Raw genomic sequence first — 25,526 nt, forward strand, 5'->3', positions numbered from 1 at the left:
AATTAAAATAATGGAAATGCCAATCATCTATTCTAGCCTGTCAAAGAAATTGTTATGGAAGTTTAATTTGAATTATAGCACCTAATAAAATGATTATATACCATAATTAAATCAATTCTGTTCAATGTAAATACAGTTAAAGCAATAAATCAGTTATTGGGCCTAATCCTGGTATGTGATCTGAAATAATAGTCGTTTATTGCATAGGATTAAGAACTAATGCTTATGAATGTATATTATATTGTCCTAGTCCATATGTTGCTTATTCTTTAGTTAGAATATCATTAAAAGCGTTATAACACCACATCCTAGATACTACCGTATGTTATTTTGTTCTCTTACACTCTATGTAAGCAAAGTGATGTAGTTTTGACTTCAAAAGTTGTACTTCTCTTCTGTTAAGTAAAATTCTATGAAATACTCATACTCTTCACTGCTACCACTCATATTTTAAATCTTTGCCCAAAAGTCAAGGCACAAATTGAAAAACTGAATGGTAGCTTATATATTGAAAATCTTGTAAGTCAGGTCACTTGCATCTCGAAGTACCATTAATTCTTTCTACCATGAAGAGTGGAAAAACAATATTGTGGCTGATAAATCAAGACAGAAGTACAAGATTTAATAATAGTTATCTCATGCTTGCTGAGAAGTAATGGCAGTCACACGGTTTGTTGGTCCCAGCCATATCGAAAAGGGCATGTTTGACTCTCCTTGCTGTTTTAAGGGGAGTCTCCGTGCAGGGTAAATAGCAGAAAGCATTTGGAATATATGACAGGCTGACAAACTTCAATTAATGGCAAATGCACCTCTTTTTTGTTGACAATGTTCACTAAAGGTCAGTCAAGTCATGGGCGTGAAACCGCTGCGTTAGCCCATTCCCAGGGTTAGATACATAGTCACAATTAATGACTGTCAACCTGTCTTCCCCCTTCACCCTAACCTTCAGCTATATGACCATCTCATTTGACCTCCTATAGCACTATAGATAGTCAGAACATGTCTGTTCAGAACCACCCGACCTTTGCAGTAGGCCTACTTTATTGTGAATTGTAAATGGAGTTATACTTGTATAGCACATTTCCACCACTCAAAGCGCTTTGACACCATATGCTCATTTACCTACTGATGGCACAGCATCAGGAACAATGTTCAAGGATACTTAGACGAGGTCACCAGGGTGGGGAATCGAACCCGCAACCTGTGGGTTGAGGAATGACTACCGCTGAGCCACGCCAATACACTCACGTACAAAACCAAATATTACCACACATCCACTTGGGCATCCTCCCTTCAAACACAAGCAGAACACCTTACATGCCTGTGATAGTGCGTTTCATGGCTAGATAATGACATAGGACTCTTCAGAGCCAGCTGCAAACACTGTTAGAACTTGCCAAGGCTCGTTAACACTGACAGTGGTTGCTTCCGAAGGACAAATGCCACATATATCAATGAGCAGAGTCCCCCACTCACTCGTCTTCAGCTCGCTTGTTTAATCTTGACATGATTCTCTGGCAGTGTTGAGCATCAAGCATAACAGATTTTCACAGCTTTTACTGTTTTGGCTGTTGCGTTGCCAGGGTCTACTTCAGCAACTGACTCAACACACGTATTGGCACTAGTCTTGATATACAGAAGTAGCTTTATTTAGTGGTGCATTATAATTTATCACATGCACACTCATAACTGAATGCATTCTTATATCAAATCATCTTTCGCCATATAAATGAATCGAGATGCCATTAACTCTTCCAGTGCCAATGATGTGAAAAGCCATCAACTGGAATCAAAATGTTAAGAAGCTACTATTAATCAGTCGGCTATTTTCCTCTTTAATTCAAAATAAGAGATTTCAGTGAAAATAAGCCTTTCACTGATTTTTATGTAGTGTCTTCTGTATGAAAATGTCAAAGTACATCCTCAAAGGAATCTTAATCACTTGAGTACAAAGCGCACACTGACAGCTGTATTTATTGTACAATGTGATAGAAAGAACCTAGATAATCATCTATATTAAAGATTATGGCCTCAGGTTAGGCTCTGACCTGGGTTCGTTTTTTTGTTTTGCTAAATACAGTGTAAGACACATCCTGGAGCAGTCTATAGGGTGTGGAGTCTTTCCCAACATTTTCTTTGCACACACAATCTGATATGACTGTTCACATTTTTGTTCCTACTGTATCTTCTTTTGTTTCCCCCGCTCCGATATGAGACAGTGATAAAAGAACTATGTCAGTGGGTTTACAAGATATAAAGCAATAAGAAAGATTCTTTGCTCACACTGTCAATTACCCCTAATACATTTACTGGTGGGCCATTGAGACAACTAAAGTGATTCTCATTCCCTCTGATAACTATTATCTCCATACCTCGTCTGTGTTGGAAGGCCAGAGAGGATAAAGCCTCTATAAAATTAGATGAATTACATATGTAATATGATGAGCATGTGTGTGCGCGGGGGCCTCCAGGATTATTTAGTGTGCAGCTCATTACTTAGCGTGCAGCTGCTTAGCCATCCTTTCTGGCTGAGGCTTGGTAGGTGCCCCTAACATTCTTTGTAATAGCGCTGTGCATACCTGCAGCTGGAGGGGGCTGAGTCCTGACGCTGCCGCAGCTGCCATTGTAGAGGGAATGAACTGCACAGGATAGTTATCACCTGTCAGGGGAGAGACAACAATGTATACAGGTCGAGACAATGAGTGTACAGACAAGCGCCGACATGGATCCCGAGTCCTGTGGTACATTAACACGGCAATGTGGTACACAGCGGCAATCCCTCGGCATCAAGCCCGAACATCTGCATTGACAAAAGGTTCAACCGGTTGGACTGGAGGAGGATTACTTGGAAATGTGGCGCGCTATTCGCCCTCTTCAAGGAATTCTTCGGGCTTGTGTGTGCTTGCAGGGTTCAAAAGTACAATAAGCTCCTGTGATATTCAATTAGCAATTATGCAATACCCTTTCAGGCAGTTCATGCAGCTGACAGCTTGGATGACTATTGTTCAGAACAATATTGCTTCTGACTGGCAGCAGAGTGAAAACAAACGTGTATGAATTGGTTACAAGAGTGTTGGCAAATTCTGGTTTAAATCAATACTGCATATTGTGATTGACACATCATTGTGATCAGGAATTGGTCTTTAGACGGCAGTAACTAAGGCTGTTTGATTAATCGATTTTGTACCGAAACCAACTTTTCTGGTTAAAACAATGTTAAAAACGTTGAGATTAGTACGTTTGATTTTCAAAACTGCACCATTTTGGTTTATCTAAGCCGTCGTAGTTTCCTCCGCATTTCAGCTTCCTCCCACGAGAACACGCTGTCATAAACAACAAGAACAACAACCATGGCTACCGGCGATTCTGCTACCTTTTCCCGGCCAACTTTGGACACAAATTGTATAACACCCTGAGTAAGTAAATCATGATGTAATTAAAATATTGTTGTATATGTATAAGATTTGCAGTGGACTGTCAGATAAAACATGCAGCCTTGAAACCTTCAATACTTCCTCATTTACTTCATCGGCACTTTCATGTACAACACGCCAGACAGTAATATAGCGCCACGTCTGGCTTAGTGTATATTGCACTATACCACAAGTATGAAAGTACAGTATATGCGTGTGCATGTGTTTGAGTCCATCTGTCTTGCTTTGTGTCTGTGTGTCTGTCTGTCCCTCTGTCTCGTTTTCCTGTCAATATTGCTGCTACTAGATTACAGTAGATAAACGCATGCCATGTTGTTTTTTGTTTTAATATAGTAATATATTTTGGCAAAATTCATAGGTTTACATTTGAAAATCAAATTATATGCGTATATGTCCGTTGGCCCATTAATGTGTTTGACCTGACGTCTTTTGTAAAGATGAGGTGCTCATAAATCTAAAGGATCATTCTGTTAGTTACCTTCACTCTTGTGCATATTTGTGTTTGTTTAGACAAGGTGATTGCCACCTTGCATATTGTTATTATTGAGTGACAGTTTTTTTTTAATTTATGTAAATAAGACCAGAGAGAAATGTGACAGCACATCACCCTGAGCCTGACTGCCTACGTCACCTGACTGACATGCTTGACTGGCTGGCTAGCTGGTTGGCAGACTGACTTGCTGACAGACAATTTGACTGACTGACTGACTACCTTGTCTCATGTTTGATTTTGTTTTAAATGATATATGCACTTTCTTCTTTAATTATCGCTTTAATTAAGAACAGAGCTGGAGACTGTTGTAAAAATAAAATGATCTTCTTTGTGCATTAACAGAGTTAAATTCACTGGCACATTCAGTTCTAGCAAAGAAGAATAAGTTTAAATAGAAGACATTCCGAATGTTTTATTTGTCATTATTTTTATTTTGCCAAGAAATTGTAATTGATATCGGAAAATTGGGTTTGAGAGAAAATAATTGGGATTTTCTTTTTAGGTAAAATCAAACAGCCCTAGTAGCAACGCTCACAAAAGCTTGTTTGTCAATGTCAGTCATTAACAGGTTGCTGTATGACTAATAGCCATGGTAGTCTCGGGGTTTAACAGAGAGAGATGGGGTAGCACGGTGTTTGTAGCTAGATGGCTGTTTGATAGCATGCGTCCGTGCGAGTGTGGCAAGTAGTCCTTCGTTCAGACCCCACTTCTTCCTGTCGCTTCTCCTCACTAACATATGGAGCCATTAGGCCGCAGACAAGGTAAATGTATGTACCTTCTCTTTCAGTTTGCCCTCACCCGCTTGCCTCTTTTTGCAATCTTGTACAGCACAGCACAATGTGAGACGGGGACATGGAAATTCAATCCCCATTTAGGAGCAAATAAAATCACACGGCAGTAGTGGTTTCAAATAGTGCTGGCTTGGGTGTGCGGGCTCGCGCCGTGGTTATTTCTACACCTCCTTCATTTCGGTATCGCTTTCCCTCTTGTCTCTCTGTGCTGCCTGTGACGTAGATGTCTGGGAAGAATAAATGGCCGGGTGTCTTTAGATGTTATGTGAAACCTGGGGAGAGTCAGGTCCTTTATGAGTGGCCCAATGCTGGGGAGGGGTGGCATGCTTCTTAGATACAGGCATTTGGCTTCAGCAGAACGGGCATGATGCCAGGTGGGTGTCATTGGTGGAATAGGGTATTAAGTTTTAAAACCATTTTAACCATGACTTGTCCCTTGTTGGCCAGGTCACTGCAAACTATAAATCTTGTGAAAATAAAAGTCTCTATTAAGTAGCACGGTGGACAATTAGTTGGGGGTTTGAATTAAGTCAACGTTTATAAAATAGGTTCAACTATCTGAAATGAACATTTCGTGTATCTAATAGTCTGACTAGTCGTTATTACATTTTAACCATCAGAATTTTTGTTGTGACTAGTCGTTATTACATTTTAACCATCAGAATTTTTGTTGAAGATATCTGTAATTTGATTCTGAACATTCCCATTGACAAAGATATCGGTTTTTAATTTTTGCACCACCAAGAATGAATTACTTCATGTGCCCGTCTTTTCATTCTAAGGGCACTGAAATGATCCCCACTGGACTTTTCTAATATTTTTTAGACATTTTCTCTCTCATGCGAGGAAGCTGGTATTATATACAGAATATATATATATATATATGTCCCCTGCCTACTGCCCGTAGTTAGCTGGGATAGGCTCCAGAACCCCCACGACCCTCGTGAGGAAAAGCGCCTTGGAAAATGAATGAATGAATGAATATATATACATATACATATTATATATTGTATTACAGTTAATGTAATAAGATGTAGTTAGGAGAGCGTTAGCCTGAGAATGTGAGAATGTACAGATATTTGCAACATATCATGGGAGAAATGATTTCACATTTGCCATTTATGCGCAAGGACTTTTTTAATACAAATATTCACAATTCAGTTGTACGCGTGTATTCCACTCCAATGCAAAAGCCACTGTTTTTGACTAGCCATAATTAATTCACGATACAATTTCCCCCCTTTTAAATTTAATTCAAGATATCTGAAAAGATTCCCCTGTATATTCGTAGTTCAGAACTTCTGAATTCACCTCTTAACACCATTTTAAAAAAATTATATATATATATATATATATATATATATATATATATATATATATATATATATATATATATATATATATATATATGGCGGAAAACACAGACAAGACTGAAAAAAGCAGTTTCTGCTCTTGCACCCCAGTTTAAAATAAACTGCTGTATTTTAAGCCAAAAGAACTGTTGTGTTTGATAGAACAATACGTATGTCTATATGCTGCAATAGCAGTTTCATGGCGCATTAAACCCCTGAACTATTTTTAATTTGTTCGTTTTATCCTGGAGACCACCGTTTACAGATGTCGCGCAACTGCTTTTGTTTCAACCCAGCCATAAAAAGAAGGTAAGTAATTATATTTATTATTAAAAATGTCTGTATTTCGTTTAAAAAAAATCACTCGCATAATTTTAACTTTTAAAGTCACAATGAAAAAAATGGTGTCTATAAATAGGTCACAGATAGACCTCATAACTATCGCCTAATTGTATTTTTTTTTTGTTACTATCACATTTTCCCCGATATGTTAGATGATAAGTAATCGATTCAAACAAATATAATTGAAAAAAAAAATGTTTAAAAGGGTAAATATATGAAAAAAAAATCTGCATTTGCGACACTTGTTATATTACCATGTTTCACCCATAAAATCCCCCCAAAATCCGGCTGTGGCCATTCACAGCTTTGTCTTGACACTCGGTGATACATGCTTCATGGAGTTTTTGGATCGAAACAAGTTAAGTACGCGACAATTTCTCGTTAGAATCATGACGTCTTTAATTGTGCTCTTTCGTGCTCTCACCTCCAGTTAGGGTTTTGCTGTTTAAAAAGAAAAATTAAATGCCCTCCTGTTCAAAATGTTTCTTCCTCCTGAAAATTGAGATTTTAAGCTTTCCAATTATGTATCACACATGCATATTGGACAATTTTGAATTTTGAATTCAATTTGGAAATTCAGCCAAATTGGGGGTCTCAGAGCTGAACTTCAAGTCACCTGAGTGTTTTCTGTCATATACTGTGTATTCAAATACAGTAGATGTATTGGAGGACTTTTTTTTATCAGCACTCATTACAGAAAAAAAGTTGTCATGGAGTAATATGAGACTTCCATCCATATGGGCCCAAATGCATTGAAATCTTAGTAAACAGCGTAGATGGGGTGGAAAGTCCTATTTGTTTAAAAGATGAGCTGCTGCTTGAAAGACTGTGCTTGTCTACCGTACAATAGCAGGCCATTGAGCACAGCCGGTGGACGGGGTGATGACTTGCCACCGTGGTGCCTGAGCGACTTTGTTGCCATGTGAGCACTATAGGGTCGGGCTCATAATCAGTGGTCCCTGGGAGCTGTCTCATAATGATAACATCAGATTAGTGCGCTTTAGTCTTGAAAGTAATAGCTCGGCCACTTCCATCGAAGAGAAAGAACACGGCAGCATCCTGCGTACGCTGCAGGTGGGGGTGATAACATTGTCCTCTCCGGTCACATTGTGTGTATTGTATTGGACGTGGGGAAATAATAGATGTTTTGAAATACCTCTCTTGTAACAGTCATTTCCAGACTCCCCAAGCTATTTCTTCATCAAGTCATGCATTATGCAGCAAGCGTATACACGGTGACCTCTGATTCTTTAATAGCTTCTGTTATTTGAACTAAAACATTTTTGATGTCCAACCTATCGCGAAAAGCACAGTGGTGAAAGACTCCCCCCCCCAGGCACTTTGTTTAGGCTGTCATGCCTCCACAGTTCTAAAATAGCTGACATTTCATCCTGTGGTTTTATAGTTAATTCATTAACTGCACTTCCACACCTTTTTAATGTACTGCCGCTGCAAACCTGCTGACTTCCTAGTGTTTCCCTTTGCTGATTTCAGTCATCTTTCATGTTCTGCTTAACTTTTACAATACACATGGGCTCGCTTTGTTCTACCTCTGACATTTTTATCAAGACTACACTACCTTCTATTTATAAAAACTCTTCTTTAGGTCAAATAACATTTATAATTTAACCCTTTATTGCCATCAAGGAATATGTTTGTCAACTAAATTTTTAATTGGAGTGGGTTGAAGAGGGTTTGGTCGACCTTGTCTGTGAAATTCAGGCTTTTAAATCACTGTAGACAGAGTTGATTCGAATTTCAGATCAGCTCTTCAAAAGAAGAAAAATTGGAAGTGGTGAATCGTAGCTTGTCACTTTGAATATGGCAAGGAGAAATTTCAATGCATGGAATTTGTCACCAGTAATAACAGTACTCCATTATTACAACAAACAAGAGATTTTATGTTTAGGACGTAACGACAGCCATGCATCTCTCTGTAAATTTCTTTGTCAGTTATCAGAAAAGTTATGCTGCCTTGATTTTGTTTGTTTGTTTGTTTGTTTCCTATTTTTAGGCATCACAAAACCAAAACTATAGCATCAAAGTCGCTGTTCTACTTGATGCATTATCTTTTACAAAGAGCCTCTCTGCTTTTAGTCTGAATGAAGAGTCTACACTATCATTGATTGAGTTCACTGATTGGCTTGTTACAGAAAACAATCATCTATGTGTCACAAAAGATCCTCTGATGCTTTGAAAGAGAATGAGAGTGAATGAGTTTAAAGCACTTTGTTTATAAGAAAAAAGGCATTTATAGTGATTACGCATTTTTTATTTTACCAAAATGTTATTTTTTCCTTTTCGTTCTAAGGGAAATCGACCTTTATACTTGTTGTATTCTCAAATCTGTTTCTTACATTATGACCAAGCATGATGTATGGTTTTCGTGTGACTTTTTATTTCAAAAGACAGTAGTCGCATGCAACAGTAAAAAGGTTTTTATTCTCATCGGAAAACCTATCAGGCTGGCTCTGTCTCAGCAACCATACTATCTGTTATTTTGTGTAGACTACAATATCCTCAACCTAATTTGTTTGTTGCTTTTTCAAAAGCAGTGCTAAAACTTGCAGATGTGAGGGAAAGAATGCCATACTGTACGTATGTCGGTAAAGCACAGGAGGGATGAAACGGCTTAAGTTGCAAAGCATACCTGGTTTATAAGACATTCCCGGAGGGAAGAGAAAGCCTTGCTGGGCGGCGGCGGCTGCTGCCAGAGTGCGTTGGTCGTGTGGAAAAATGGGGATCATGAGCGGAGGCATGTGACCCTGGACCTGCTGAACAGATAGAGAGCGAAGATCAGAGAGAGGCCTAAGTGAAGGCATGGTACACAGAAACACAGATTACACTCATGGTGGGGAGGGAGGGAGAATCCAGATCACAGGTCTCCCTAACGCGTGCTGACAGGGCGCTCCGTGGCAATGGTGGACCCTCGTGTCCTCACACAAAACCTGGCAGATCTACGACTGCTCTTACTCCAAACCACTGTTTCGCTTGAAGACATCAAAGACCGCACTTATTGTTCCAGCGCCAGCGAGTGGAAGTCACAGCATGACTGAAAGGGTCTTTATGACTTCTGCAGAGTAGTACTGCAAATGTTGTGTGAAGCTTTCACTAACTGCCTGACTGTTACAGCAGAGATTCTTCAGTGGGAGGATTGTTCAGCGCACTATACACCTCACAAATATAAAGTCAACTTTGGGGAAACCCTATATCTCATTGAAATTAATGGAAATGCCATTAATCTGCTCAAGCCTACCAGGCCCACCTCCCCAAAAATATGCACAGTTTGTAATGTTTATCTTAAAATATAAATATACAGTATATATTTATGTAAACATAACACATTTATATATATATATATATATATATATATATATATATATATATATATATATATATATATATATATATATATATATATATATATATATATATATATATATATATACATATATATATATTAGTGCTGTCACATTTCCCTCAGGATGAATAAAGTTGCTCTTCAGGAAAAAAAAAAAAAAAAAACTAGGAAAATACTATAATTTACTTAAAATTTATTTTCAGATGAAATGTATGGTGTATAAATGAATTAATACTTAACCAAATACAGTTTTAAAATGTTATTTAACAACTCAGCTTGTATAAAATAAAATAAATTGTCAGTATTATACAGAAAAGAGCTTAACATATTAAAGTGCCTCAGACTAACAATGTGGCTCAAGTACCGTTTGGCATATTGCCCAAAATTAACTGCCAACTTAAAGAGCAGACAAGCACAATGCAGTAACAATAGCTAGTGTTTCAAAAAATGTGTAAACAACTTGTCTGTTAAATAAAACATTTCACACAAATAAATGCAGCATTTGCAGTTTTACACTAAATTGCCTGAAAGCTGTGTGATATTTAAAAAAATAATAATAATAATTTGTCAATTTTCACACAGTTAACTGAAAAACATTACACTCAAATGTGTGTAACGGTGCTTAAAAACACTACTTAAGTTAGCCAGTCATACCCTTTTTTTGTCCAGTGGTCTCCTGTCAGTGCAACAAACGTAACTCTGGCTAGTTGCTCCACCTTCGTTGCCTTTTCATTTTCAAAAAGTTCATGAATTTTTGTGGCAATAGTTGCCCGTGAAGGTGTTCTGTATGTTGGGTTGCCCGATGCTATCTGGATGAGATTTTCAAGGCCCTTGTCTTCGACTAAGTTAATGGGTCTCTACAGTCTCTGGCTACCCATCTAGCGATAGCAGTTGTCAACCTACTTGTTGTCCTTTTGTTGACAAGTCCGAGTCCGCACTCTGCCAGTGTAGTTTGATGACTGCGGCTTGTTTTTGCAGTGTTAGCGTCATTGCTAACCCTAGCGAAGATATGCTTTGCCCGAAGGTGGTACTTTAGGCTGGTTGTGATCCGATGGAAGGATAGTTCATCACGGCAGTATGTGCACACAACTTTTCTTTTATCTAGATTTCCATTAGGCGGCTTTTTAAAACGGAATTTGCCATGAAGCAGTCCTGGGTCTCATTCTCACTCATCATGGCTGGCTGCATTTTGTTCTGCATTGCCGCGCGGGGAATGTAAACATCACCGTGTGGGACTACGGGAGGCGGTTGTGGCCAAACTTAGTGTGAGCGGTAAATTGCATTTTTTTTAATGCGTTAATATTTCCAGATTAATCATGGTTGTTCACGCGTTATTGTTGACAGGACTAACATATAATATATATATATATATATATATATATATATATATATATATATATATATATGTGTGTGTGTGTGTATATATATATATACATATATATATATATAGAAATTATATATATATATATAATTTTAATATATACATTTATATATATATACATATATATATATATATATATATATATATATATTAGGGCTGTCAAACGATTAAGATTTTTAATCGAGTTAATTACAGCTTAAAAATTAATTAATCATAATTAATCGCAATTAATCGCAATTCAAACCATCTCTAAAATATGCCATATTTTTATGCAAATTATTGTTGGAATGGAAAGATAAGACACATGACGGATATATACATACAACATACTGTACATCAGTACTGTATTTGTTTATTGTAACAATAAATCCACAAATGGCATTATTAACATTCTTTCTGTTAAAGTGATCCACGGATAGAAAGACTTGTAGTTCTTAAACGATAAATGTTATAGTTACAAGTTATAGTAATTTTATATTAAAACCCCTCTTCATGTTTTCGTTTTAATAAAATTTGTAAAATTTTCAATCAAAAGTAGAGTTAATAGAATAATAATAAGAATAAAAATAACAATAATAAAAACAGAGTGAAAAGTTTTACGTGTATTTTGCATAGCTAAATTGATATGAATGCCAGTTTATTTAGCATTGTTGTTTAACTGTGTGTCAGAATAGGGCCTCATTACTATAGACTGAAGTGCTTTTCTTTTTGAGAACATTTTTTTTTTTTTTTTTTGAGAGATAGGAAGATTATTTTTGTTGTGCTTTCACTAAACGATACTTATGTTTGTTGTGAAGGAGAAGCTTATGCCAATAAACGGCGCGCCTGTGTCCACTCGCCTTTACTGTATAACATATACAGTGGGGAGAACAAGTATTTGATACACTGCCAAAACCCATTGGCAGGGTATCAAATACTTGTTCTCCCCACTGTACCTGTACATATCTTACCCAAAATAAAACAAGAGACACATAATTGCCACTAAAAGAAAGAAAACTTACCAAAATATGTGTGGAGCACAAATAGCAATTTGCATTGCATTGTGAATACAGCATAAACGTCTCACAACTACTAATTCTCCCACGTTTAGAAGACATAACATGAGTATGGAACGGCGCTGCCCTCAAGCGGCCGGTGGCATTCTCTTCACTCTTAATGTCCATAAACAGCCTCATTGTAATGTTTGAGGCAATATGCCAGCGGGTGCGTTAATTGCGTCAAATATTTTAACGTGATTAATTTAAAAAATTAATTAACACCCGTTAACGCGATAATTTTGACAGCCCTAATATATAACGCGATAATTTTGACAGCCCAAATATATATATATATATAGAGAGAGAGAGAGAGAGAGAGAGAGAGAGAGAGAGAGAGAGAGAGAGAGAGAGAGAGAGAGAGAGAGAGAGAGAGAGAGAGAGAGAGAGAGAGAGAGAGAATATCTGGTGGTAGTCTGGTTAGAGTTTCTCAAAATCAGGCAATTCTGGGGAAATTTATTTAGCTGGTGTTTCAATGGTCAATATGACTCTGCTTACAAAAGCACGCTAAAAAACAACAGTAGGATACAAACCTTGAAGCAAAGTTTCTGAGGTTATGGTTTATTTATTAATCACTTCGAATATATTTCATTAAAAAATATACACGTTGCCTCCAGAGGGTTTCATATTTTATTTTGACATCGTGCAAAGCGTCTGGTTTTAGTGAAATGACTCACATACAGTGCATGTATGACTAAGCCTTGTTTTATTGTGTGTCTACAGGTTTTGCTGCACGTTTGTATTGAAAAAGCTTTTGACCCTAAAAACACAAGTTGTAATTACCTTTTCTGTTTAGCTTGACAGTAAATGACAATTAGGAGTTGCAAAAAGCAGCTTGAATTAATTCACAGCTACCTGACAATGTTTCTACATCAGTCCTGCGTTCAAGAGTCAAAGCAAGGAGTGGGTCAAGCCAAATCTTATATCTCATATTTTTAAATTGATCAACTTGTACGTCTAAGCACTACTGCACAGCCATTTTCCTGCAACAACATGAGACTGGCACTTTATGTCAGTTTGTTGCAGTCTCACATTAAACCTTCACTAGGCAGTCATTTGCTGACTTCCCTATCCTACAGGGAACATCAACACAAACTCCCCACTTGTGTCAAGGGTGGGTGAGCAGTTTATGTCTCCAAAGTGCTGTGTGGGGGTTTGCACACATGCAGCAAGGTCCAATCTTACTGTCACTCCCAGCTTCCTGAGGGTCTCTGATGGCCCGCAGTTGTGGGCCCGAGAGGGTTAATCTAACATCAGACTAAGGCACCTCAGAGGAACCTGCCTGGAAAATGGGTTAATTAAAGGTCATCCCCTAAAATAAACACTTTACAGAATGTTTCACCATTCAAGCCTCTTTAAAATCAAGTCGCAATAAAAAGGGGACTTACTGTCACTGGATGAAATTAGCCTGGTAAGAGTCCCACGTTTGTGTGCACCTACTCTGTAAAACGTCTTTTAAACATTTGTTTCTTCCAAGTTGAAACAAACGGTTAAGGAGACAGTGACAAAAAATTGCTTTTGCTGTGGTATGTTTCCAATGGCTCTTGGTCTCATTTGAATGGACCATATGAAAAAAATCAACTAAAAACAAAAACAACTTCATACTCAACATGAAGCGAGTCAGTGTACAAACAGCCTTTTTTGTGTGACGCAAGAACTTTGTATGCTTATTACATCTACAGTACATCACAATATTTTGTGTCAGATATATTCAATTTCTGTAATGCTATGATTTAATTGATACTACTTAATTGCAAATAAAACCATTAATGGAGATAACCCAAGACATTTCCCCCATGCAACATTAACCATAAACGATATAATTAACTTCAGGATATCATATTTTATTACCTTTATCTTTTTAAGATATGGTGCAAAATATCCAGGATTTACCGAGCCAAAACTGAGAGTATAAATATGCATTGGTTGAGAAATAAACGTATCAAGTTCGAATGGACGTGATTTGCAGTAATGAGCTCCGAGCATTAAAGTTTAATAAGCAGCAACTAATGTCAGAGCGAGGCGAATCAAATTCTGAGGAGCTTCAAGGTGGGAACAAATAGAGGAGCTTAGTTGGGCTGTCAATTAAGTGCTCGCAAGCTGCAGAGGCGTTCATAGCATAATTACATGTGTTTTAAAAGTAGGCGAGAAGAAAGAATAAGAATTTTTGGACAAACAAAAAGTCTAGAGTGTGTTTCCTTTGAAAAAGAGCCTTTGTGTGAGAACTTGAACACCATCATTGCCTTTTCTATGTACGCAGATACGACAGTGCTTCTTTGTCACAGCGCCACTAACTACTGGATAATGTAATTTCACACCATCTGCCCTCAGGCTTCATTAAAGAACCATGAGTGGGCAATCTTATGAGGAACAGGTGCTATTGTTTGTCCCTCAAGACCCGGCACTAAGGATCTGACTCGGAATACTTGAGGAGGAGCATCTGTAGTGATCAGTCAGACAGACTTGGCTGAGGCCTTGCACTCTGCCAGGACTCGCTCCAGCAGAGGTTTTCGCCTCCTCGCAACATAGATCATCAATTCAGATGACCCGATGAAGTCTGTAGCAGACCAGTGCGCAAGCTGTTTGGCTTTGAGGGGACACTCTACTGAGTGTTTGATAAATAGTCTGCTTGTAGTTGTAAGGCAAGGAAAACCATATTGAAACCTTCTGTAGTTGTTAATCGGGTTGTTCGGGATACGTTACGAGTCCAAATGGATTGGACATCCATCACAGTCAATGGCAGCCATTAAGTTTATTTATGAATTAATATTAAAGCAGTTAAAACAGTAGGAAGGTTTTTGATCTGTGTTTTCAGTTTCAGTGCTGTGTCAAAGTTACTGTGTGGTCAATGTAAAAACAGTTCATTTTTAGAGTATTTATAACCGTCAATGGCAGCCAATGAGTTAATATAAATGTATTTTAGAGATGAACCAAGCAGAAAATTATAACTCAAAATACAGTTTGGAGGACTTGTTAGTTACCATAAGTTACACTGCTAGGTCAGTAGGGTATCTCTATATTTTTGAATAATGTACAACAACTACGCATTCCCCAAATGCAGAATGCTAATGGAGATTAGACTGGCATTAGAACACTGGCCCTGTGCCTCCTGTCAGCACCCGTGTTCTTCACTGTCTGATGAAGAAGCCTCTTCAAAGCACCCATAGGGCCTTTGGACCCCCCGTACCTTCACCCATGAACATACATGCTCTGATCCAAGCTAGGGTTTGCTTACGTGCACGCTGCCAAGTAAAGAGAACAGGGAGAGGCTGTTGCTTTTACTGTCACAATCATTGAGCGTTAACAAGATAAAGAAGCGGTGAGGAAAAACTCCTGCCTCTTTAACCCTTCATGTTTCATGGTTATTAGCTTGAAAGGACTTTCGGCGTCTAATATACTGATTCATTGCTACTTGACGCCCTGAAACACACCCCTCACACAGATGCTTGGAAATAATCTGCCTCGAGCACACTTTGAGAAAGTAAAACCTTAGAAGAGGACTTTGGAAAAAAGCTATCAAAAAAACAAAGGCAACTTATGAAGTTGTGGTCGAGATGCAGATATTCAATATTGAAAAAATATCCCAATTACAATAAAATCCTTGAGAGAAGTTCTTGCATTTCATTTAAATCTCGTTCTAATTCATACATCCACACTTTATTAGCTTCTGTCTTGCCTTCTCTTTCTTTTCTTCACAAATTCTACAGGAGGGATTTTCTGTAACTATACCCAGCTGTTGATATAAGAACTGAAAGATCACACTTCTTCCCAGGCCCGGAGTGACTAATCGGGAGCTTCTGGACGATTCCAGAAGGGCCGGCCGGCCAGATGGGCCGGTCCGGGTTTTATTTAAAAAAAAAAAAAAAAAAAAAAAAAATTACACTGTTATCATTTTTTGTTTGGTATTTATTTGTGACAGTGTCACTGAGTATAACTTACATTCTGTTACCGCTGTCCCTGTGGGCCGTCTTAAAAAAAAAAAAAAAAAAAAAAAAAAACAGTATTTTTTTCCCAGACTCATCCTCACGTGTGCAGACGAAAAATACAGCATGCAGCTCCGCCCCCTAATTGTAGTCTGTATTGAGCCAAATTAGCTGCTAACTCGGTGCTCGGATGGATAAAAAGAGCAAGGGTGGCGCTGAAAAATAAGAATTAAAAAGAAAAGCACTCGTGAAAGAATCGGCAAAATGCGCAAAAATAGCTAACTTTTTTCATGCAACGACCTTGCTGCCTCAAACTACAGAGGATTACAACGAAAGTGGTAAGGCCAGATGGCGAATAAAATGCAACTTGCACCGTGTGATACGACAATATGTAATTGTGGAAACTTTGGCTTCTTGTAGCACCTCACAAGGGATATGTAGCAGCAAGCATTAGCCATAATGAACACACCACAGGTGCAGAGTTGGAAGGTAAGATTACCATGTCGTTCAGCGAGTTAACATTAGAATTAATATAATCAATTACGTGGCGTTTTTAAAGTGGAAATGGAAAATGGATAATAGTATCATTAGAAGTTGTTACAACAATGTGCAATACGTATTCTTTATTTTTCATATTGTTATGTTGCTATGTTTGTTTTATCTGTAAGCACTCATTTTGTTAATATTTGATGTTGCAGAAAAGGTCTTATTGATTCATTTATTTTAGGGCTGTCAAAATTATCGGGTTAACGGGCGGTAATTAATTTTTTTAATGAATCACGTTAAAATATTTGACGCAATTAATACACATGCCCTGCTCAGACAGATTTAAATGACAGTACAATGACATGCCCACTTGTTAATTGTGTTTAATGGAGTTTTGCCGCCCTCTGCTGGCGCTTGGGTGTGACTGATTTTATAGGCTTTAGCACCCATGAGCATTGTGTAAGTAATTATTGACATCAACAATGGCGGGCTACTAGTTTATTTTTTGATTGAAAATTTTACAAATTTTATTAAAACGAAAACATTAAGAGGGGTTTTAATATAAAATTTCTATAACTTGTACTAACATTTATCTTTTAAGAACTACAAGTCTTTCTATCCATGGATCGCTTTAACAGAATGTTCATAATGTTAATGCCATCTTGTTGATTTATTGTTATAATAAACAAATACAGTCCTTATGTACCTTATGTTGAATGTTTATATCCATCTTGTGTCTTATCTTTCCATTCCAACAATAATTTACAGAAAAATATGGCATATTTTATAGATGGTTTGAATTGCGATTAATTACGATTAATTTTTAAGCTGTAATTAACTTGATCAAAAATTTTAATCGTTTGACTGGCCTAATTTATTTTGCAAATGTATCATTTAATATAGTTTTTTTTTTTTTTTAATCCATTTTTAAATTTGTTCAAAATATGTTGTGTTGCACTTGTTAAAATAGAGCCACCTTGTTAAACAACCATTACCTGCACTGAATTGGAATACACAGAATTACAGTACACGGCTTTAGAGAACACTGAACTTAACACGTGTATGCATAATGACATAATTTTAAATGAGTGGGCCGGTCTGAGGCATGAAATTCCAGGGCCGAAAATGAGTCCCACTCCGGCCCTGCTTCTTCCCCCCTGCTTGCTGCACACGGAAAACTGCGAGTGAGAACAAATCACCTTATTGTGATCCACTTAAACGCGATTGAGGGCAAGCTGCCGGGCTTCCACCCTAGTAACAGCAGCAGCCAGTGGACAGTGCAAACACTCATCACTGGGTAGACAGTCTTCAGCAAATTTGAGTGTCATGAGGTCAAGCCATCAAGAGGGAACAACCAATAGATGACTTCTTGTTCTACTAATTCCTTACACAGTAAAACAAGCCTTGTTGGAAAACGGCCATTTCAATAACTCTGTATTACGTCGATGGGAGATTTAAAGCAGGCTAAACCAACCCACTTGCCCGCCTTACAAACCACACCCTAACTCCCCCCACTCCTCCCAAGATGAACCCCTACACTTCATCACGATTCTGAGGATAACTGCTGGCATAGCTGCATTCTGGAAAAAAAAAATACTTTCAAAATGATTAATTCCGCCTTAATTCAGGTCTTTTATCTCGTGGTGGGAATGAGTTTCATCATACAAAAACAATCACAATTTCCTCACTAGCATGCATATTTGCAGTATTTCACCCTTAAAACACTGTTTCAAGATTAAAAGTAAATGTTATATTTGCAAAGGATATGGGATCTTCTGAATTAATACCTCTCCGAGGTCTCGCCATGAAATAAAGGTTTGCGCAGAACACGCATATCCACAGGGACCCCCTCAAACGGCATTTGTAATGACGAGAAAGAGCGAGCAGACAAACAAACCCACGAGTCTGAGGCTTGCATCATTATACCTCACATACATCGACCGCACAGCAAAATGGGAATGAGGAAAATGGCGCAATGTTGGGCTACTTCTAACTTTTCACTTATGTGACATGACTTCATCACTGTCTATTGTTACAAAAATGGTGGGGGTTCCTAATATTTAATTCTAAACTTTGGAAGCAAACTGAAGTGTCACAGAAAAAAATGTTTTTGTAGGGAACTACTTTGGTGATGAAGACAACCAAACCTAGGCCATCCCATTCTTTTTCTATGAAGACCTTGCACGGAAACAGCCCATTCATTCTGCTCCAACAGGGAATGCTTGGATTCGCCTCCGCCTCCAAGACAAGAAGCTCTTTTCTTACGTTGCCGATGGGTTGAAGGCTTTGCTTTGCCGCCTCCAGCACTAAGAAAACACACGCCCCTCTCACACTGTCGGCGCCCCCTACTCATAGTGGATCCTTTTTATGCTATGCTTTCTCGGTGTGAGTGTGGCCACCGCTAAAGACGATGGGCATGTAAAGCCAAGGCAAAGACAAAACAGTTTGCACAACATTAGCAGAAAAAACACAGTTCATGCATATTGGCAGAAGACGCCAGGTCGGCATCACACTGAGAGATGTGTTCTCCCTCAACTCATTGCACTCCACTGCTGCCTCAGTGTAGTCTAGGTCTAAGAAAACAGGTGCCTCATTGTAATACTTTGACGGAACCTGAACACACTGGAATATTAAATGTTCGCAATTATTTGCTGAAAACGTGAGACGATTGAGAAGTACTGTATGGTTGTAATTTTGGAGATATATTTCTTTTTATGGAGCATTATTTCAGCTTTTCTAATCATTTCGCTAAAACTGGGCCAGGTGACACACTTATGTGCAATGCTTTCATTCTTCTTTTACAGTCAAATTTAGACAGTGCCGGTCACTGGACAACTCTACAGCCACCATATTGTGGTCAACTATGGAATTGCAACCCAAAATCATTTAGAGGCAGAAAAAAATAGTACAAATCAGTCCAAAACCAAATCTAAGATAGGGTGAGACCATGAACCTGGAGCTCTCAATAGCGAGGGGGTTAACTGCAATAAGCGATCACCCCCAACATCCCCCACCCTTCCATGTCATTCACTTATGATTTTCAACGAGGAGGGGTGAAAGAGGATCTGAAGTTGCTTCACTGTGAATTTCAAATTTGGATTTAATTTCACTACTGCATAACTGCCAGACGATGGCAACGATGCGCCATTTTAGAAATGAAATAAGCCCAGGTTTTAAGTCTACTGGACTGTCTCAGAAAATTAGAATAGACAATATTCTAATTTTCTGAGACAGTCCTGTATATTGTTCTATGTAAAGGACGTCAGCCAAGGTCGGCCCCCCACATTTTTACCACGCCAAATCTGGTCCCCTTTGCAAAAAGTTTGGACACCCCTGCTTTAAATGGTGGATTAATGTACAGGACTGTCTCAGAAAATTAGAATATTGTGTATTCTAATTTTCTGAGACAGTCCAGTATATTAGGGGTTTGTAGAGAAATGGAAGCATTTTGAAATAACTAAGACATGTTCTATATAATTTCACATGGTTTATTTGATGTACATATTTAAGAGTTAATTCTGCTTTTTAGTGCCAATTTTTTAACCTGTTTATTTTCTCTTTACAGGGTATTTAATTCGGTATTTCAGACAAATCACCTTGAAAAGACAATGTAAAGCCTCTAATACAAGGGTCGGGAACCTTTTTGGCTGAGAGAGCAATGAACACCACATTTTTTTAATAGGGCTGTCAAAATTATCGCGTTAACAGGCTGTAATTAATTTTTCTAATTAATCACGTTAAAATATTTGACGCATTTAACGCACATGCCCCGCACAAACAGATTAAAATGACAGCACAGTGTCATGTGCACTTGTTACTTGTGTTTTTTGGTAATTTGTCGCCTTCTGCTGGCGCTTGGGTGCGACTGATTTTATGGGTTTCAGCACCCATGAGCATTCTGTAATTATTGACATCAACAATGGCGAGCTACTAGTTTATCTTTTGATGGAAAATTTTATTCACACAAAAACATTAAGAGGGGTTTTAATATAAAATTTCTATAACTTGTACTAACATTTATCTTTTAAGAACTACAAGTCTTTCTATCCATGGATCGCTTTAACAGAAGGTTAATAATGTGTATGCCATCTTGTTGATTTATTGTTAAAATAAACAAATACAGTACATATGTACAGTATGTTGAATCTATATATCCGTCTTGTGTCTTATTTTTCCATTCCAACAATAATTTACAGAAAAATATGGCATATTTTAGAGATGGTTTGAATTGCTATTAATTATGATTAATTCATTTTTAAGCTGTGATTAACTTGATTAAAAATTTGAATCGTTTGACAGCCGTAATTTTTAAATGTAATTCCGTGAGAGCCACACAATATGTTTAAAACTAAAAATACAAATAATGTGTGCATTTTATGGAATTTCAACATTTTTAAAGTACAATACGTTTCTGAATTCTTTTTAATAACATTGTTATGCTGTTGCTAATCAATGCTAAGTATTTCCTACCATTAATGTAGTCTGGTTGATACTTTGTGAGGTTAAGCTTCATGGAGGCGTTGAGAAACTTAAGATGTGTCTCTTTTCATGTTCACGAAGAAGCGCCACAAATCCTCTGTATTTCCCCACCATCCACGGAGCACCATCAGTGCACACCGAAACAAGTTTATCCATCGGTAGATTTTTTCTTAAGCGAACTAAATGAAGGATTTGAATAAATCCTCCCCTCTTATTGTCCCTTTCATAGTCAAAACATTGCAATCAAGCTGAACTGGGATAAATTGCTTTTGTCTGTTGACTCATCCAAAGATAGAGGACAAAACGGTGCCACATTTATATCCTTCAATTGTGGTACCTCAATTTGATTTGAAATCAAAATGGTACGATCGTGAACAATTCTTGCCGACAGAGGCATGTCTTTTATCCGTTTAATTATCTTGTCTTTATCCGAAAAGTCGTCAAAAACTCACAAAACCCACAAAGGCAAAATTCCTCTGTCCGTTCCTGCTGAAAGGTACGATACTCCTTGTCTTTTTTTTTTCTTTAAGCCGTCTTCTCAAAAAGGTTTCTATAATTAGCTGACAGCGCAGAAAACGAAACTGAAAACGAGGGAAGTTCACTTCCTGATCTCACGCACATGCGCACATTGGCCGCTATTTCCAACGGCAAAATATGGCAACACCACTTGAACGGTTTCTCTGCCTCCTCTGCGTTGCCTATGCGCTTGATAGACACAGTAGATAAATAGATAGACACAACGACCTGAATGTTTTCCCCTTTCCCACTAAAATTACTGCGAACCTGCGTTCCAGCCGCCGGTGACCGTCGCTGTTTTGCGCAATGTGCAAAGGAGTATGACGAAACTTTTTTTTTTTTTTTTTTTTTTTTTAAATAATAATAAAGATTTGTCTGCGAGCCAGATGCAGCTGTCAAAAGAGCCTGATCTGGCTCGCGAGCCATAAGTTCCCGACCCCTGCTCTAATAGAAGAAACCCGTTGCAATTGCAGATAAAAATTCATAATACAGACACTCTTTATAGATCCCTCAGGTGTCTTATTTGAAGTAGACCCTCAGGTGTGATTTCGCACATTACACACATTCATGTGGCACCTCTCACATGAGCCCTTAATGATCGCTGCTAAAACTGCTGAGGTGACTGAACACATAACAATGCATGCCTTTTATTGTGTAATTCCCAACAATAATGAGTGCACATTTAATTACCGTCTTGAATCACGGGCGAAGGCGGAGCACGGCATCGAGAGTTATGTTGAGTTTCGTAGCTTGTGTTCAACGCTGCACCTTATCATGCATATTTATCGACTTTCACATTTCATGCTGTGAAAATGTGTTTTTGTTTCCCAGAGGGGAGCCTTCAAGCAAGACCGTCTGTTTATATTTGTGGAACAGGAATTGGTGTTAAGTGTTCTGCATATTTGCCAAACCTCATTGTATCCGCTCCACCTTTTTTTTTTTGTTGCATGTGATTAAGTTTTAACAGTGCTAGGATGGCTTTATTGTTCAATTTGCGCACGACTATATAACATCAGCGTTTCTCCTGCTTCCAGACAAGAAGTCACATTTCATAACTAATTAAATGGAGCCCTCCCCTGCCAGTAGAGTCCACTAAAGGGAATTGTTTGTATCCAAGTGTCAATATATTAAATCACAGGGGCTAATGAGTCAGGTCATGGTTTTCCTTTATCTTCACTCTTGCATGTACACATCTTCATCAGCTAACAGTGTCTTTAAATGGGGGATGAACAGGCGGGCTGGACTCAACCTCAGTAAGTGTGGGCCAAGTGTGTCTTACCAGGCTGTTATTGCCCCACATAACATCAACACAAGCATGTTATCATTTCCCTGTGCTGTTATTCTCTTATTATGATGCTTTCGGTTCGTGTTTGTCTGTGCTAATTAGGGGTATCACACATTGTTGTAGTTGGTTTTATGTATTTATTTATTTTGAATGATTAATTAGTTAATTAATTAATTTTTATTTTTGTGCTTTTTTCTTTCCACAACTGGGTCTAACACTGTGACAATCGTTTTTGTAGGCGAGACAACAAAAGCATATGAGAACACACATTAGCCCTATTATGTAATTGTGATGCAGCCCTGTGATTATTTAAACTAATCTGACTGATTTAAAATATTTACAATCATGTCGTTTCTGAAGCCTTTGTCCCTTTTAAATTGGCATCCAGAGACAGTCTGACTCACTGGCATTAGAGCATAAGCATATTCTATTTGAACATAATGAAGTTGGATTATCAATTCTTAAGCATGGATTTCATCAGTAGTTCTTAGTCAAGGATCTTTGTTAATATGTACAGTGGTGCCTTGCAATATGAGTAGCGTATGAATGATTATCTGCTTTGACTTGCAAGAAAAAAAATCAAAGATTGGAGGGTTGCATGGTGAATGAATGAATTTAGATGAGCAAACTGTTTTATCCTTTGCAATCATTAAAATTTGTGTTAAAAGTTAGAAGTGCTCTTTTTCTTATATATATATATATATATATATATATATATATATATATATATATATATATATATATATATATATATATATATACATATACATATATTAGGGCTGTTATGTTAGAGCTGTAAAATTATTGCGTTAACGGGCGTTAATGAATTTTTTCAATTAATCACATTAAAATATTTGACACATTTAACGCACATGCCCTGCTCAAACAGATTAAAATGACAGCAAAGTGTCATTTCCATTTGTTACTTGTGTTTTTTTGTGTTTTGCCACCCTCTGCTGGCGCTTGGGTGCGACTGATGGGTTTCAGCACCATAATTATTATTGTCATCAACAATGGCGAGCTACTAATTTATTTTTCGATTGAAAATTTTACTTTATTTACTTTATTAAAACGAAAACATCAAAAGCGGTTTTAATATAAAATTTCCATAATTTGTACTAACATTTATCTTTTAAGAACTACAAGTCTTTCTATCCATGGATCGCTTTAACAGAATGTTAATAATGTTAATGCCATCTAGTTGATTTATTGTTATAATAAACAAATACAGTACTTATGTACAGTATGTTGAATGTATATATCTGTCTTGTGTCTTATCTTTTCATTCCAACAATAATTTACAGAAAAATATGGCATATTTTATAGATGGTTTGATTTACGATTAATTACGATTAATTAATTTTTAAGCTGTGATTAACTCGATTAAAAATTTTAATCATTTTACAGCCCTAATATGTATATATATAACAGACAAATCGTATTTTTGGGGGGTAACAACATATTAATTTTTTTACTGCCAATGACATGAAAAGGCATCTAACGGAATAGAACGTTGACTGCCGTGGACGTCTTTCGTTTTCAATTACAATTTTTAAAGAGATGGATGGGTTTAAGTTTTGTTTACCTCCACTCTGGACATCACTTGAACAGTTTTTTTTTTTTTTTTTTTTTTTATCCTTTTTGCTTTTTTTTTAATGAACATCAGACACATTTTCATCCTGTCCTTATGGGTTTAAAAGCTCAGAGTGGAATGCTGAGAATTGGGATATGTGTGCATGTGCTGAACGTAAAGTTATTAAGTAACTAGTTTTGGGGGGGATGTTAGTGAAAACATTGCAACATTAGTTGACTTTGCTTCCCATAGAAGGCTGTTATCATTCCCGTTGTGGAACTTCTCACAATTGGCACAAGAATGCCTCACCTAATTTCAGCCCTATGGTGTGATGTTGTTCTTGATCTCACTGAAAAAGAGCCGTTGTGTTTTTGCGTTTTGATTAAAAGAGTTCCGCAGTTTCATGTGCTTTCTCCCGTCTGTTTGTGAAGATAAAGTTCAGCTTGACCTTTGAGATACTATTTATTCTCTTGATGTTTGTATCAGTGTGTGGTGTCTTGTGTTGTCATCTCTGTGAATGTGCACATACAACAGTGTGTTATTGTGAAGTAAATAAATTAAAAACAATCAAACAAACAACAACAACAAAAATCAAATAAACGCAGTCCAGAGGGGCATACTCTTAAATGTGCATTAGTGATGTGAGGCAAAATAAAAAAAGATAAATGTAGTTTGCTCATTAAAGTTATGTTTGCAGAACAACACGATAAACTTCTGGACAAATTCTTTACCTGCTAATATATACGTGTGTTTATTTATCAAGTGTGGCATAAAATCCTGTGAAAAACTCTAGACTAAATCAACCCAGAGCTAATCTCATGGTCGGATTGAATTAGTGCCAAAAACAAGGATCTACCGCCTGAAAAAAAACACACACAAAGCTGTGAGCTGACATTTTCAATAAGCCCCTAACATTGCAATCGAAACATCTGCTATCTCTAAAACAAGTGACATTGTAATCCCAAAGGACAAAGACTAAATCCCCTCCTCGCTCTTGTAAGAACAGTGCGTAAGGATGAAGAGAGTGGCTACTTGATTAAACCTCATGCAGCCTTGTTCTCAACCTCTTGAACTCA

At 37.5% G+C, this 25,526-nt stretch overlaps 1 protein-coding gene across 5 annotated transcripts in view; it reads right to left on the bottom strand.

The window, feature by feature from the left end:
* Positions 1-25,526, bottom strand: part of sox6 (SRY-box transcription factor 6) — a 202,737-nt gene that overhangs the window by 53,145 nt on the left and 124,066 nt on the right. For 4 of the 5 annotated variants that reach the window (XM_057820051.1, XM_057820286.1, XM_057820200.1 and 1 more), the window contains 2 exons: positions 9,063-9,186; positions 2,580-2,659 (listed from right to left, as the gene is read on the bottom strand). In XM_057820051.1, the coding sequence (XP_057676034.1) occupies positions 2,580-2,659; positions 9,063-9,186 (204 nt within the window). The remainder of the gene's footprint in view (positions 1-2,579; positions 2,660-9,062; positions 9,187-25,526) is intronic. The other variant, XM_057820123.1, reaches the window with a different exon arrangement.

This window comes from Corythoichthys intestinalis, chromosome 1, assembly GCF_030265065.1.
Source record: "Corythoichthys intestinalis isolate RoL2023-P3 chromosome 1, ASM3026506v1, whole genome shotgun sequence".
In the NCBI taxonomy this organism is placed as follows: domain Eukaryota; kingdom Metazoa; phylum Chordata; class Actinopteri; order Syngnathiformes; family Syngnathidae; genus Corythoichthys; species Corythoichthys intestinalis.